Source organism: Centruroides vittatus, unplaced genomic scaffold (assembly GCF_030686945.1).
Source record: "Centruroides vittatus isolate TY-2023 unplaced genomic scaffold, ASM3068694v2 contig_3155, whole genome shotgun sequence".
Lineage (NCBI taxonomy): Eukaryota > Metazoa > Arthropoda > Arachnida > Scorpiones > Buthidae > Centruroides > Centruroides vittatus.
In genome coordinates, this window is record NW_027122031.1 from 1 (window position 1) to 17906 (window position 17906).

Below are 17906 nucleotides of genomic sequence, written 5' to 3' on the forward strand. Positions count from 1 at the left end.
CCGACACTTCTACTGGTACTGCAATTTGCATGTAGCTACGTGCATTCCTTCATGGTGTAGTGATTTATAATATATCTTTTTTGATGAATGTTTGTTATACTTTGATTAGTTCTTTGATCAGCAAATATTTTGTGACTAAAGTATAAATGTATGATTATAGTATTTAAAAATGATTTTTTTTACATATTTTTAATACAATTTTCTGCCTATCCTTTGTTTTGTCATCTATAGCCTGAGTGGTAGACTGGATGGAAAGATTCACTGGAAGTAGCAATATACCTTGCTAAAAGGTTTAGCATAATTGGTTATAAACAATCACTTAATAAAGTAACAAAAAAAATTTTTTGATCTTGGAGAGGTCATACTCTCTCACCTTTACACAGTGTACACGTTCTACTTTTTAGGCATAATTGCTACATGATGCAAGGAGTTGCCATCAAATATAACCAGAAATGGCAATTCCTTTTCAGTACATTGTTTTCTTGGGAGTTTAGTTCTCCTTGGGTAGTTTTATCTGCATTAGTGTCTCCTTGGGTAGCTTAGTTCTCCTGAGATAAGTTATTTCTCCATCTTTGCTCAGACACATCACATAGGTGCTGGATATTCTATTCAATATGAATCACTGATGATTCAACAACAATAATAATGACATTTGTCTGAAAAATATTAAAGTTAGATTAATTTATATATTTTTATATCTGATTAATCAATCAGATTTATTTATGCAATGATATTATTTTTTTTTTAATTTCTAGATGTTTGACAGTATATATAAATTGAAAATACAATCTGAACAAACTGGAACTGATACAATTGAAAAAACTGTTACTGCATTAATTTCAAAAGAAAATGAAATAGTTGAATTTAGGAAATCTATACAAATTACTGACAAGGTTGAACAATGGATTAATAATTTATTAACTGAAACACAATTATCTATTAAATTCTTAATAAAAAGAGCTATTTATGAATATGGGAAAATGCTTAAATCTAACATTAAATGGCTGTTTGATTATCAAGGAATGATATGCATTACAGCTAAGAAGGTAAAGTAAAAAAAATTATAGTATAATAAATTATAATATCAGTCTAGTAAAATAATATTTTAATTTATTGTGCACAAAATAGCTTTGAGAATGTTATGAGACTAAAAAGTTAATATATAAAGTTAGATAGATATTTTTATAATATTTAGAAAATCTGAAAATTTTGCAGAATACAATTATCATCTGAAAGTATTGTAACGAGATAATAAAAAAAACAGCTACTTTACATAAATTTAATTGTCTAAATATTATAAAATGTTTAATTTGATCTAGAAACAAATGATGAAATTATAAAGATATTTATATAATTTTAATTACACTACAATTATGATTAAATTGCAAACATTATTGAAACATCTTTTATTTTACTAATTTATAATCAATTCAATTTTACTAAAGATTTGGTGGACTGCTGCTATTGAACATATTTTTGAAGAAACTAAAAATGATAAGAAGTCAGAAATGAAATTTTTTTCAGGAAATCTTCATAAAGAAATTAATGATATTATTTCACAGGTGAGTAGATTTTTGAAAACAAGAATTTTACATAATGAAAATTTTCTGTTTTAAATAATTGTTATAACATATTGACTGTTACATTCTAAATAAAGTAAGGTGATGTAGAATTGTAAAATGATGAATACTTCAATAAATTTGAATTAGAGGAAATTATATTTAAATAAACAAAATACTGTGGCTGTACACCATATATTTCTTTGTAAATATTAATTTAAGTTTAGTTTTAGTATTCTTTCTTCTTTATTCCTTCTTCATTCTAGAACTTTTCTTCATAACTCTTTTCCCTTGGGTGGGATGACCAGTTTTGAGAACCACAGTGAACAAAGGGAGGAACAAAGCCCTGAGGTGAGAGAGACAAAAGAAAGGACATTTTTGACCCAGACTCCAAAGTGAACAGTCATGGTGTGTTGTTGCTCCAGGTTGCATTAGTAACAACTGAAGAATTGAGGAAAGTTTGGGGAAAGGGTCATGTTTTATCGTCACCATGATAAAAAAGCAGAGAGACTAAGTTCAGGATAAAAACTTTAATAAAGACGATGGCAACAGACCTTCTAAAAAAGCGTTTTTTACTGTTTCAATTTGTTGACTGCATGTTGACTGAATTCCTTCAATACTTGAAGGAATTCAGTCAACATCATGTCTAATCTAACATTTTCTAGTGAATTCCATGTGTGACGTAGTGCAGACTAGCTTTGCCTGATTAAAGGTAACCGCGATGTCAGGAGATCAGAAAAATCAGGTGAAGCTAGTCTGCACTACGTCACAATGGAACACCTAAAATGGCTAGAGGTCATAAATCGACCCTTAACGACACATGCATCAATTTTAAAGATGAGTTAGTTTTGTCTGTAGCCTGGCAGGTGTTGATGGATTCCGAACTTTAATTGTTAAGATCTGTTAGCCCTATGATTACACATGCATGTGACTCATGTTACACTTTCAAATATTTTTGTCATATTTCATTAACTGATTGCTCCGTTCCATCAGTAACTTCATTTTACACCTGAGGAAGAACTCACAGCAGTTTGAAAACATTTGTGAACTTTTTCTTTTGTTTTTTTCGTCACACTGGATATAGGTTCTAGGAGTATGATTTTTTAACACATCCCGGTGTTTTGTGTTGTTGTTGATAGTTTTACACATTATTTCTTCATTTTTAGTGGCTATTATTAAATGTTCTGCAACTGATAAACGATAAAAGAATGAAAATTTTTTGAAGGTGAAGAAATAACATCTTTCTTAATGGATAATTCTGAAAAACCTGGATTTTTGAGATTGCAATAAAACAGAATAGAAAATTAATTTTATATAACTTTGTTGTAACAATTTTGTTTATAATATTATAAGCATTTTATTATTATTTATAAAATTAAGTGAAGATAATCAAACTTTGGTCAAAACTAGTTCTTTCAATAAAGTTACATTTTAGTAATTTTTGTTTTGTTAATTAGTCATCAGCTGAGATAATTTACATTGAGTTTGATGATAAATTTTTTAAAGTTGTGATGAAATGATATATTCATTCAACAATGATCTTTATTAATGACAAAATGAAAAGAGAAATTTCAAACTGCTAATATATTGAATAGTTAAATTTTTAGGAACTAATGCATAAAGGAATTTCAAAATTTTTTTGAAACATTTATCTTTCAAGACTTATAATGTATTTCCAATGTTGCAAATGAAATAATTAGGATATAGTAAATTACATTAATAAAGTAACAGGAACAATTAATATAATTTTTCAAGAATTAGTTAACTCCCAAATTTCCATCAAACTTGGAATTTATTGTGAGAACTGCTGTCTCCACAACTTGTCTTACTGGGTGATGGCCATTATTAATTATCAAAAGATGAAAATACGTGAATACCTTAGCTTTCTCAGACTAACTTAACAGATTAAACTTAACATATTAAACTTTTCAGAGTAGAAAAATATATATTAAAATTTACCGGAACTTTAGGAGGGTCCAATTTGAAATGTGGGCCAATGATGGAGTTAGGCATAAATGAATCAAATGAGATAATAATTAAAAGATATATTTATTAAGAAAGGATTAAATTCAAAATAATATAAAATAAACATATGAAGGAAACAAACTTCTAATTATAAATGACCCTTAAAGGAATAAGATTGAATGACAATCCATTAACTAATTCCTTTCATAGAGAGAGAGAGAGTTTACATAAATATTACCTACATGCAGTCTTCTATTGGAGAGAGATGAGTTGGGAGCACATGGGACATTCCCTAATCTTCAATCTTGCCCCATTGAAGGTCAAGTGACCTGAGCTTGGTTTAAGTTGATTGAACTGTACTGAACTTGATGACTTTTGACTAACTTACCATAACAACTTAGCTCACCTCTAAACATCAGTTGGGCTATCACCTTTTATAAGAAAATCTTGTCCAATCAAATTATTTGAAATAAGCTCTCCATGCTTCCAACACATGATGGAAGTTGGGTGGTCTTGCAGATGGAGTGAAGAAATCCCACACTAACTATTGTTTTTGGAGGATCTGTGTCATTTTCTTCCATCAAAATAGGAAGTTCCTTGTATTTTATGAAACCGTGTCCTTTTCCATATTTCTGAATTATTAAACACTAGTTTTATAGTGTATTTTGAAGACACCTGGCAAGTTCCTTTTTCAACTTTATATAATTTTTACAAATGAAATTTTATTTAACAAATTTAAATCATCAACCCCAGATTCTCACATTATATTTATTTAATTTTTTACACAAAATACAATTTGATTCAATGGTTTTCTTTATTATGCTTACACAAAACCTTAATAGTGAAACATTTATGCTTAATTAAACCAAACATTTTCAACTTGCTTTGAGTCATCCTGAGATTACATTATAGAATATTATAAAAAAAATAATTTAAAAATCAAATATGTTAAAGACATTTTACAGACCTATATCTTTTGTATTTGTTGACTTTATATTGTTTTTTATCAGTTATAATTATTCTTTTCAAACTTTAAAAGAATATGTGATTACTAGGAAGATATATGTATTGTTTGCTTCAAATTGAATTTAATCTGATGATGTATTTTTCTGTAAGTATCTGTTTTATCTGTGTGTTCTGTGAGTTTGGCTTGTTTTAATCCTAAATATTTGTAGACTTTGCTCTGATCCATAGATTTAATGACATCTCTATTTTCGAGTATAAAAGAATCTTTCTTCAGGATTTTTTTTTTATATGTAAGTGACCTGCATTTGTCTAGGCTGGACACCATTTGAATGTCAGTGGAGTAAGTGTATATAACTTCTAATAGATAGCTATGCTTGTATGGATGTGTAAAGTTTTATGTCATTCATGTACATGAAATAAATAATAAGTTTTGTGTTTGATGCTGTGTCCATGTTTAGTGTTGTTTAATCTATTGGACAGTGAGTTCAAGGCCAGACAAAACCAGTTTAGATTTACCAATCTCCCTGAAAAATGCTTTACCTTAAGTATATTGTTTGTTTTCATGTATGTCTTGAATCTAAGGTGTGTTGTTCTCCAGTGTTGCATTGTGTTTTTTAGAAATGTTATGGTTATTGGATGTATTTTGTGTAGATGTAGTGTATGTATTAATTATTAGTATAATTTATAAGTATGATGAAATAAAGTAGAAAAACAAAAATTCTGATATTTGGGATGGTATTACTAAATTGCATATTAGTATGTGTCATAATTTCAATAGCTGTTCTAAAGACACAGGATATATGGTGGTACAAAACTGATGGTGTCACAAACAGATTCTGCAAAACTTGTTATTATTTGTTTTTACAATTTTCTATTTGGCATACATCATTGTGAGTTATCTGCCACTGTGGGATACTTTCATGAAATCATGGTATTTTTCTTATTTTACTATTAAAATTTGAGTGATAGTATAAAAGTAATGACAACTTTTTTTATTTTATTAAACTATGAAAATTTGTTTTTGTTATACTTTAAATATTACATGTATATTTCAAGTCAACATACATATAATCAATATTATTTTTTTCAGATTTCTTCCAAAATGTTTAACAGTGACAGAAAAAAATTTAATATGGTATTACTAACTATGATTCATGAAAAGGATATTATAGACAGATTTATCCTAAACAAGTAAGAAGAATAAGATAGAGTTATTGCTGTTAATAATTAAATAATTAATTACAGAATTATATTATTTAATTTAATTTATATTATAATGCTTTGCTGTTGTTCATATAAGTCTTTTATTACCATTTGAACACACAGATATTCTAAATATATATAAAATCCAATAAAATATTAATAATTTACAAATATTTTTGGTTATTCAAATGGCTATCATTGAACATTTACATTTGGAGAAGTTAAATATGGATCTAAAATGGATTATTTAGTAAATTTTAAAAAATATAATATGAAAACAAAACATTTCTAATAGATTATAATTGTGTGTAGATTCTTTATATATGATAGTGACATACTGAGAGTATGGCTAATGTGCTATAGCAATAAATGCAAATTGATTAAAAGTATTAATATTTTTTAAAGTTTATTTACTAAATCAACAATACATATATTTTGGGATTAATAAATTCAGATTTGCTACACACACACATATATATATATATATACTTATATATATTGAGACTTCGTTTACTTTTTGCCTTATATACCAAGTTTAATTGCTGTATACACCAAGTATACCACTGATAATAGTTATTTGAATAGTGTGTGTGTTGAGATAGTGTAATCAATACATGTTGACACCTTGAATGCTAACCTTGAATGTTTTCTTGTGTTATCAAGAGGAACTTTTTTAGTAAGTAATATGAAAGGAAATAGATTGAAGTGAACAAGTGGCATCTAATGATGGCATATAATACTTAAGTAATAGTTTTACATTTTAACATTTATTATTTTGTCTTTTATATTGTTTCACTACTATCAAAGTGTTTTTTGTGCATTTATAATTATATTTAGTATTTTTATTTATGAAATTTAAACAGATGTGTTACTTATTTGTAAAAATAAATAACACATTTGTTTAAATTTTATTAATATAACTAGTAATAAAATAGCCATAATGATAATCATTTTAAAAAAAATTTACAAAATATTTAAGAAACACTAAATAAATTAAGAAATTTCATACTTTGTCCTCAATAAACATTTCAGAAACATAAGTTTTATCAAGAAATTTATTAGAGGCTACTCATCTACTTCTAATCATCCTCTTTCTTCAATTTTTTGTGAATTTATTAAAATTTATTGTCATTTTATTAATATACATTTTTATGATTGTGTCATTGCCAAAAGGAATTTTTTTAACATTTTGAATATTGAGGCAAATGAGAAGATTTTAATAAAAGATCAACTTTGCTGTAAAACAGTTAAGTTCTTGAGGTGTTTATCAAAGATGAAGTATGAAGATATTTATTTAGTGTTTCTTAAATCTTTTGTGAATTAAAAAAAATTTGTAATATGATTTTATATTGACACAAAAATATGATTTTGATTTGATTTAATTTGGTAATGTGAGTCATCAATATATTAGAATTTGATGTTTGTAATTGTGTTGTATTTGTTAAATATTTTATAAAAGCAAAAGTGTTTGAATAAATTTTCTAGTTATTTTAGATATTTTTACTTGTATTTATTTTTATAAGCCAAAATTTATTGAATATCAGTCAATTATAGGTAAAAAATTTCATGTTTTGAAGTTTATTCATAAATAATTTTTCAGTATAATCAGTGCTAAAGAATTTGATTGGGAAAGACAGTTAAGATTCTATTGGATAAGAGACCAAGATGAAATAAAAATTTATCAGTGTAATGGAGTACTTTGTTATGGCTTTGAATATATAGGATTGAATGACAGATTAGTTATAACTCCATTAACTGAAAGGATTTATTTTACAGCTACTCAGGTAAGTCTTTTGTTTTTATTGTGCAATTAAGCTGAGTCATCTGTTTGAATTATTATTTTTATATATATTTCTAATATGATCACATAATCATCAAAACTTATCAAAGTAGTGAAGATATATTTTTACTTAAACAAAATAAAAAATAATTTAATATAGCTAAAAAATTAGATACATCACTTATTTATTAGAAAACTTTAAATGTAATGTCCATTCAGGTATGAAAGAGCTTTTTATGAAAACAAATAGTAGTAACAACTAAACTATAATAAAAAACATCATAAAATACACAAGACAACAACTACAAGAAGTTTAAAAATGACAGTTTCCTTTTACATAGATATTTAAAATTAGTATACCATAAAATTTTGTACTAATATTCTTTGGACGTCTGTGTTTAAAAGTCAATTTCAAAAGTAGATGTGGGTTATACAAGGAAACAGATTATCTGCTAATTTTAACATGCAATTATGAACTCATTGAAAGCTTTTTGTCTAAATCATCAAGAGCAACTTTAGAAAACAGGAAAAATCCTTTATGCATTGTACATATTCATCTGCTATTGCAAATTTTCCTTAAATCAATGCATGTAGAATACAATATAGAAATGCCATGTCTATAGTTTTTTAGTGCCTGTACAAGAGAAGATGCTACAGTCATGCTAACTGCTTTATACATTCTCCACAGGTTTTTATTTCATGGACAAGTTCTGAATAATTACTAATTTTTTCAGTATATGTATTTTGTATGTTGTTTTTGGAATGGATATGTCTATAATGTATGTAATTTTATTTATTTTTTGTTAATAAATGTGATATCTGATCTGTTCTGATGAATTGTTTATCTGTGATTATAACATATTCATATTATATTTTGTTTCTTGTTTTCTAAGACTATGTGTGATGCGTATTTATGGTTTGGTTACCGGATGTGTAATAGTTTGTAATTGCATGTAAACTTTTCATATACAGTAGGATCTTATTTTACATGAGATTTTTATATGCAGATTTATGTTTTTATAGAAAGTGAATTATTTGATTAAACTCCCAGTGTCACTAAATCTGACTCTTAAGTCAGCAAATTGTCATTTTCCAGCTTCTGACATTTTGAACATGAAGAAGTACTAAATGCTATTCATGTGAATATTGTATTCATGTGAATCATTGTATATCATGCTATTCATGTAGTGAATGGATTGCATGTATTTTTTTCATTCGATATAGTACAGTAAAATTTCATTCTGTACATTCAGAAATGTTGGACTAAAATGTATATTATAGTAAAAACATAAATAAAATATTTTCAGTATATTTTAACAATTTTTTTTATTAATTTTAAGTGGTTGCATAAGTATCAAGGCAATCATTTTGGACAACTTGGGATGGACCATACATTTTTAGGAAATTATGTTTTACATGGTATTGTTGATATAACACTTTTGTGTGAAATAAGACTGTAATGTATTATATTCACTATTTGGTTATGTTGATGTACAACTAATATGTAGTCAGTTCATACTAAAAGCATGCAACCCAATGTGATGTGTTGTTTAGTTTCACAAACGATATGGCATTTTCTACAAGTGTCATCTATTGTGTCTTTTAAAATGGGCTTCTTGTAGTTTCTTGAATTTATGATTTTGTCTTGCATGGTAATCATTGTAAGACTCCGCAAGCACGTGGTTTGCGGGTATGAAAGGAAGTGGAAATGAATAGTCGGTAGAAGCGTATAGATAAACAAACAAAGGTTTATTAATTACACACAAAAAAAAAGGGGGGATTGATCGCCTGATTTAAACAGGCAAACATCGTTCTTAACAAAATTAAGGATGACAATAACACTATGATTACAACAGTAATTAATCGCGAGACTAAAACTAATACGCGATTAAACCTTAAAAAACTATACAAACATTTACAAGATGGTAGATACCGTCGCCGTATTTCGTGGGACACGTTGTTACGAAATGAGATTCTTCTCGCTGGTTCTTGTTTTTTTTTTCTGATCGGCTGCTCTGCTTCGAATCCTTTCTCTCGTCTCTTCACCGCTCCAGATCCCCGATCCACGAAAGAGAAAAATGAAAATGCCTCGACACGTGGAAGTCACCCGTTTATATCTCCCACCATCCGGGAGCTTTTTCTTTTCCTCCCACGTGATCCTCCAAATAGCCAATCAAAAACCACGGCACAGCAATGACGACAACAGACGGTACGGTACACAACAAAATGGCTGTGCGTCACATCTAAAACCCGATACAACAACATATACGCGACGCGACATAAACGAAAAAACAAACATATAAATAGAACAATCGAACAAAAAAAAATACATAAATATATACATATAGTTAATAGCGGCGAGACGCTACATCATGAACCCTTTCACTTCTCCAAAGATGCATTTATGAGTCAGCCACATTTGATGCAATTCTGTCAATGTGATTCTGGTCAAGATTGTTAGGATTCTAAATGTGTGAAACTTCTAAGCTCATGACTGCCTAATGGTGTATAATTTTTGTCTGCAAGAATTACAGCTTTGCATAAATGTGATGTTTCTTGTTTTTCATAGAAAAACTTTTGCAGTGTATGTGTTTGTAGTGAAGATTTACTATATCTGTGAGGCCTTGTTTTCCCTCTTGATGAGGAAAAGTTATCCATAGAAAGACAGTCAGCTTTTCTATGGGTGACTTAGAGTAATGCTTGTTATGTTTTGTTAATGTTAATCATGTTCTCCTTTGGAGTTGTTCAGTATGAATTAAACAGCTATTTCAGATGTTGCTTATACATAAATATAGTTAAAATTCTCTTGTAGAATATTACACTGACATTCACAATGCATTTTAATATAAAATGCAACATTTATTATCTGTATAATTGCACATGCTGAAATAATATGAAAAACTCACTGTCTCTGTGTAATTGTCAATAAAATGAATTGCAATAGAATACAGTTTAAGATAAAAGAAAAGACATTACATTTATTTAATTGTCTCTTATTAAATCACTTTTTGATCAAATCAATTGATGAACATAAGTAAATCATTTGATTTGATCGCATGTTTATTGCATGTTTCATTATTTTTTTCTAATCTATCCACAGATAAGCAAATATTAACTTTATTGATATGAATAATAGTTGCAAATAAGTGAAATGGGGCCATTCACATATTATGTCACATTATTACCTCCTCAAAAACAAACACTTTATTACGTATCACATATTTTACCCCATCCAGAAATCATGTAAGTGAACTGACACAAAGCAAATAAGATGTTTTATTGCATAAACACTGTTAGTTACTTTGTGCTACTGAACTTAGACTTTCATTTAAAACACATATATTAACGTCTATAACAAGAATTTGACAAATTGATGAGCAATTTTAGGAACTGCAACATTAGTTAAATCTACATGTCTTTTACACACCACTACTTCTTTAGCTCCTTCTAAATTTTTAATCAGAATCATTTTGATTCTGATTAAAAATGCAATAGTACAATAAGTAAAAGTAGAATGAATAAAAGCACAATAGTGTTCAAACAGGTTACACCTATTTGAACATTATTGTACTTTTTTCTGGCATATTATTATGTGTGGCTTCAAACTGCTGATTGATGAATATGGTACATTTTTTGCACACTCAGTCACTCCAAAAAGATTCTTTACTGGAAGGCAAAAGGCATCATGTGTGAGGACAGGACCTCGCTCCCCCGATAGGAAACTGGCTGTTGAACTAAAGCCAACAAACCAGTGACTTATTTCATAAACAGGACTGGGTCTGAAAAGAAGAGGATGCAATGCAATTTAATTGTTGTATTCCCAAGGCTAATTGACACATCCCTGGTCATAGATTATATGGGAGAGCAGATGATCATCTTGCACAGAGTTCAAAGCGGAGAATGCGGATACTCCCTTGGAGGGGGCAGTGGCTGAGACTGACAAGACGCAGCTGTGTTGTTTTCTCCAGGACAGGAAGAACACATTTGGCTGAAATTTATGGGACAGTTGCACAGGGAACAACTTGACCCGACCCAGAGAGCAGCAGCCCAGGCAGGGGGTGTTCAGCGACCCTATGGCCCAAATCATGGCAACAGACCAGGGATTCATTGTTCAGACCAACCAACAAGCGGAATTTTGGGAGAAAATGATATAAAAGCCTGAAATCTCAAGGACATGGGCAGGTTGGGATTGAGGATGTCCACCCTTGTGCATGGCATTGTGGATACTCCAATGAAGAACAAAGGAGGAACCCCCAAAGACTCTGAGTGCATGGACAACAAGGGACTTAACGTTCTGATGACTTTTTCTCCACTCTGGACCTCCCACCTCTGAATCTTCTCAGAGCACCCCTGTAAAGATGAACGAACACTTGCTGGTTGGTGCAACCTTTCAGGATCATCAGAGATGAACTTTCCCTTTTCTGGGGTGATCTATACCAACTGGACTGTGTAATCCCATCCATTATAAGCATGTCTTTTATGCAAAATAACAGCATCAAATTTTGTAAATTTGGTCTCTGTGTCTCTCTCTTTGCATCCAAGCAATCGCTACCTCGATATGTTAAACATTACATTACATTAGAGTAAAGATTAAGAGGGCTGTCTATCTTGTTGACTGACTTAGCCCTGAAAGAAATGAAAGGAAAGAAGAAGTAATAATGATAGATTAGATGGAAGATTAGGAGATGAAGGGAAAGGGGTCTGCAGAGTTGTCTTGCTTTGGCATACATTAACAAAACAAACTTTACAAAAAAAAAAAAAAAAAAACAATTTAGGCTACTTTGCCTACATTGAAACTTACAATGTGAACAGTTGTAACATAAACATATATACAATTATATACACTATGTACAAGATGATCAGTTGTTTGTCAACAAATTTAATCAATTTCTTCACTTGTAGTAGTTCTTCCACTGTCTTCTCGTGGATGTTTTGACTGTTTTCTTGCAGACAGTTTTTTCGTTGCTTTTATAAATTTACAGAGGTTATCATATAACATTTTATTTTGCACAAGTGCTGTGCGCTTTGTTGGCCAATTTGAGTCAGCCAAAATGCATTGTCTCATAAAGTTTTCAAGAGGATGTTCATATTTGCTGCACTGGAATAAGTAATGTGTCACGTTGTAAATAAAAATTTTTCTCAGTTTTTCTCGAAAGAAAGAAATCTGATTTATTGTAATGATGTTCACGGACTCATGAAGTGTGTTGAAATAGAATATGATTCATCACAATGGTGCTAGTTTTACAGGCTAGTTTTTCATCACAAACTAGCCTGTAAGTGTTCAGTTTTTCATCACAGGATAGTTTTAGATGAATCATTGATTCATCTAAAACTAACCTCAAAGCAGTCTTGCTGCATAATGGAAATGTATTTGCATCTCTTCCTATGGGACACTCAGTTCATATGGGAGAAAATTATACTGACTTGGCTACGATTCTTGAGAAAATCAAATATCAAGAGCATCAATGGATGGTTTGTGGAGATTTCAAAATACTAACCATGTTGTTGGGTCTGCAGGGAGGTTATACAAAATATCCTTGCTTTCTTTGTTTATGGGATAGTAGAATGAGACAGCTGCACTGGACCAAAGCTGACTGGCCACCATGAGATAGTTCAACCCCCGGCAAGAAAAACGTCATCAATATGACATTGGTTTCCCAGAAAAAGTGTTATTACCACCTCTTCATATTATATTGGGGCTCATAAAACAGTTTGTCAAATCACTGCCAAGAAATGGGGATTGTTTCAGGTATCTGTGTTCCAAGTTTCCGAAGCTGTCTGAAGCCAAGTTAAAAGAAGGAGTTTTCACTGGCCCCGACATAAGAAAACTTTTATCTGATTTCTTCTTTTTGGAAACAATGGGAAAAAAGGAAAAAGAAGCATGGGACTCTTTCAAGAATGTAGTACATAAGTTTTTGGGGAATACTAAGGACCCTGACTACAAAACCATTGTACAACACATGCTGGCGGCATATGAAGCTCAAGAATGCAAGATGAGCTTAAAAGTTCATTTCTTACGCTCCCATATTGACTATTTTCCCGAAAACTTGGGAGCCTACAGTGAAGAACAGGGTGAAATATTTCACTAGGATGTCTGTGATATCGAGAGATGTTACCAAGGAAAATGGGATGTCAATATGTTAGCTGACTACTGTTGGATGCTTAATCGAGAAACCAGAGAAGGAAATCAGAGAAGCATCAAAGAGAAGAAGAAAAGGTTTTATAAGAAAAAAGAGTAGACCTAAAATTGTGTATAAATATCAGAAACAATTTTTTGATTAGTTGTAAGAAAATATAATATATTTAGTTCATTGTAATAAATAAAAATTTTTATCAAAAATTTGTTTTTATTTTGCAGAAAATCTATACGTGATGGGATATTACGGAAGTCATTTTTAGAATCTCTGATTTTTAAAATATATAATTTAGCAAAAATATCCCATGCAGCTGGAAAAAATTTTTTGCGCAGACTTGTGTTATTTGAAGGATAAAGCTGCTTAGGAAGTAAGGGAGAGATGAAGATGCAATTTTAAACTTAGGAAACGTGAGTCATCTTCAATCCAATGGTGGCTCCTCACTTTTGGTATCATAGATGGGGAAATCACATAGATAGGGATTGGTAGGTCAATTGTGATCCAAGAGCTTAGCCAAAAACCAAGTTTAAAAACCCTGAACCAGGATGGGGAGACCACATGGTTATTTTGAGCCCTTCCATCTCTGCTGATTTTCAGGACCACTTTCAAAATACATCAGCTGCCTGCAAAGCTGTCTTTGCTGCAAATTGTGGAAGCACCAAGGCAAATTGTGGACCACAGAGCTTGGGTACAGTGCAGAGTGCAATTTGGGAACAAGCATAGTATGAGATCTAGTTTAATGAATTATAAGTATTGTATACTTTTACATCAGTAAGTCAGAAGTATAATTGATATGTATAAACCCCTTATAATTGGTATGTATAAACCAAGCATATATCTTTAGAAGTGTTGTGAGTTACTCCAGTAATTAAATGTTGTTTGTTGTTTTATCAGTGGTGTTTCAAATTGCCAATTTCTTTAATTGCAACTTTGTTGCTCAGTTGTAGTTCAGATTGGAAGTCTTACAGCTTACAGCTACATAACACATTCAAGATTTTGAGTGAATTATGATGCATTTCATATTACAACAAATAAAAATTAATATGATTCATTAATAAAAATGAATGAAATATTATCAAATTAAATACTTTAATTAAAAAAAGAGGTGTAAATGTTCATTTATTGAAAATGTGACATAGCTTGCAGCATGAACATCCTCTTTTCTGACACAATGTATCACAATAGTTCTCATACCTTTTTTCCTTGGTGTAACGCAATATGTGAAATAGCTGCAGTGTGTGAATAAAGAGATTTTAGTTTATAACATTTTGTAAATAAGATTATTTCAAATTATTATATTGCTAATTAATATTTATTTTTAGGCTTTATCACTGTATTTAGGATGTGCCCCTCATGGGCCTACTGGTACAGGAAAAACAGAAACAATCAAAGATTTAGCAAAAGCCCTTGCTTTATTTTGTGTGATGATAAACTGTGAAGAAGAGATGAATTATAAATATTTTGGAAAAATACTTTCTGGTCTTGTTCAGTCTGGAGCTTGGGGTTGTTTTGAAAATTTTAATCACATTAATGCTTCAGTATTTTCAGTTATATCAACTCAACTAAAAGTAATACAGAATGCATTAATATTAAAGTTGAAAAGGATTCAGGTGATTATTATGTTATAATGTTTAAAGTTATGATTTTAAAATCTAATAAAAAAAATTATGATAATGATAAATGTTTTCCTAATAATTAATTTTTTAATGAATATTTTTTCCCAAACTATACTATAGACAAACTTTTCCAATTTTACTGATAATTTGTTATTTAAAATTTAATAAATAAAGAAAAATGATGGAATTTGCATTTATTTATGCAACTTTCATAAATTAATTTTATATTTAAAAAATAAATAGAAAGAATAAAATTATTACTCTTCATGTATTTAGTTTTTAAACTTAAAAATAAATTAAATACTTTTTTATTCTATACAAAAGAATCTGGAAATTTTGTATGAATTATAAGTGAAATAAATTGAAAATGCCATGAGCTATTTAGGATGAGGCATACTTTGGATTGTAACATGATTTTCATTATAATTTCTTCTTTCTTTCAGATTGAAAACATTTTCTGTATTACATAGCAACCTAATAAACCCTAGCAAATAGGGATTGATTTGAAATGCCTTAAATTTTTTGACCATAACCAGAAAACTGATTATAGTTTATCAAAATTTTAACTCTATCATCATATCCATTATGCTATTTCAGTCTTGATATAGCTGTTTTGATTTACATTCTAGATCGTATCTTCATAGACAGTTTTTCTACAACTACATTTATCTCCCTCTTTCTTACTTACTTGTACAAAAACCTCATTCTCTTCTAACTGTAACATTTTTCTCCTTTTTTTTTTAAAATAATATACAATTAATTTGATTTTGAACTCTGTCCAGAACCTCACACTACTCAAAAAGTAAATAAATAAATAACTGATCTTTTATAGCCATTTAATTTTATGATTTAATTTTTTATACTTTTAGTTTGAAGGAGAAGAAATATCTTTTGATTCTAAAATAGGAATTTTTATAACACTGAATCCTGAAATTTCCAGAAAAAGAGAATTACCTGAGAATTTAAAAACATATTTTAGATTTGTAGCTTGTTCTTTTCCAGATATACAGTTAATTTGTGAAATAAAATTATTTTCTGAAGGATTTATTTATGCCAAAGTAAGAAATTATTTTATTTTTAAAAATATTTATTTTGAATTTAATAGTAATATGATGTAAAACGTATAATAGTTACTATTTTTTATTAATGATAATATAACTGATTCTGTTTAAAAAATATTTTAAATCATTTATAATGCATTCCTTTATTAAATTGTGTTAATCTAACCAGTACTTTAAATTTTAGAGCTTATCACATCAGTGAATATGATATTAAGAAGTTTATTTTATATTTAAATTTTAAATTAGTATGGAATAAAAATCTATCTGTATTTTTCCTTTATGATTAATCCATCTGTGGACCACATATACATAACTAACACAATTAATGGCAAATTATATTTGGTATTAAGCAATAAAGGTCAATGAATTGATACTCACATTGAAACTTCTGAAAGATTGATGATATTATTACATCAAAACATTCAATCAGTTATTATTCACATTTACAATCAGTAACTGCAGTAGCAACCATCACTGTACATTAATTTACATATTTATATTCAGTTTTTATGCCATATAAAGGAAAAATAGAGAGAACAGAATCTGTTATACAGTACATATAAGAAAACACCAGTTTCTTTAATTATGATGTCTTCATAGGTATTCGAACCTTTTTTAGTGTAATTTTTATGTATATTTTGTTTAGTTAGTTTATTCCATTATTTTTATCAAACCCCAACCAAAGAGGGACTCCAAAAGAATTCAAAATTCATTTCGGGTGTACTAGTATATATTATTTAAAATTAAATCATTGTAAGTTTTTATTCTATACTAATTGTAAAATTTAGATGTAAAATAAAGTACTTTCATCTGTAATATCATATTCACTAGTGTGATAAGTCCTAAAATTTAAAGAACTGGTTAGTTTATGTTAACAGTTTATCTCAATTTAATGTAATAACTAAGGGCAAAAAAGCAGTGAATAATACATTTGTTTATTTTTATAATGATGAATATATATATATTAACAAAATATTTTTTAAAGAAATAATAATGTTTATAGCAACTGACATCAACTGAATTATATCATCATTTTCTAAAATTAAAAAAGAAAAACTGTTAGTTTTCTTTTTCTTGTATAAATAATGCATTTTTAACAAATAACTTTTTAGACAAGTGATCTAAAAACATATATTTAAAGGTTAGACTTTGGAAACAAGGAATTACTAATTCTAATTACATATATATTTTAAAATTGTAGGGCTTTGTTCAAAAAAGAGGTAGCATTCTTACACAGCATATAAAAATCAATATAACTAAATTAATGTAAAACAAACACAATTATAGAAAAAAGGCAAATGTATCACAAAACTTTGCTTTATCATTGATGGCCTTATGTACAATTTTTTTATATAATAGTATTTTATACAGAAGTGGCCCTAGCATTTATGAGGCCTTAGGCAAAATTTATTTTTGAGACTCATTAAAAGAGTGATGGAAGTAGAGGGTAGATTTATGTAAGTCTACAGCAGTGTTCCACAACTGGTGTGCCATCATATGATGAAAGGTGTGACATGAACTTTTACATATTCTGTTAATTTCGAGTTTTATTTATATATTTTTATCACAGTTGTGTTTCTTATGCTTGTGTTTCATTTTCTGCCGCAGCACTGATGAAATAA

General features: G+C 29.0%; 1 protein-coding gene across 1 annotated transcript in view; it reads left to right on the top strand.

The window, feature by feature from the left end:
- Positions 1–717: 717 nt before the first annotated feature.
- Dhc98D (Dynein heavy chain at 89D) overlaps positions 718–17906 on the top strand; it is a gene marked incomplete at its 3' end in the record, with an annotated part of 149794 nt that continues 132605 nt past the window's right edge. Inside the window, exons 1-6 of the mRNA XM_067268098.1 lie at positions 718–1046; positions 1446–1562; positions 5581–5681; positions 7294–7477; positions 14930–15217; positions 16093–16281. Of these exons, the coding sequence (XP_067124199.1) occupies positions 756–1046; positions 1446–1562; positions 5581–5681; positions 7294–7477; positions 14930–15217; positions 16093–16281 (1170 nt within the window). The remainder of the gene's footprint in view (positions 1047–1445; positions 1563–5580; positions 5682–7293; positions 7478–14929; positions 15218–16092; positions 16282–17906) is intronic.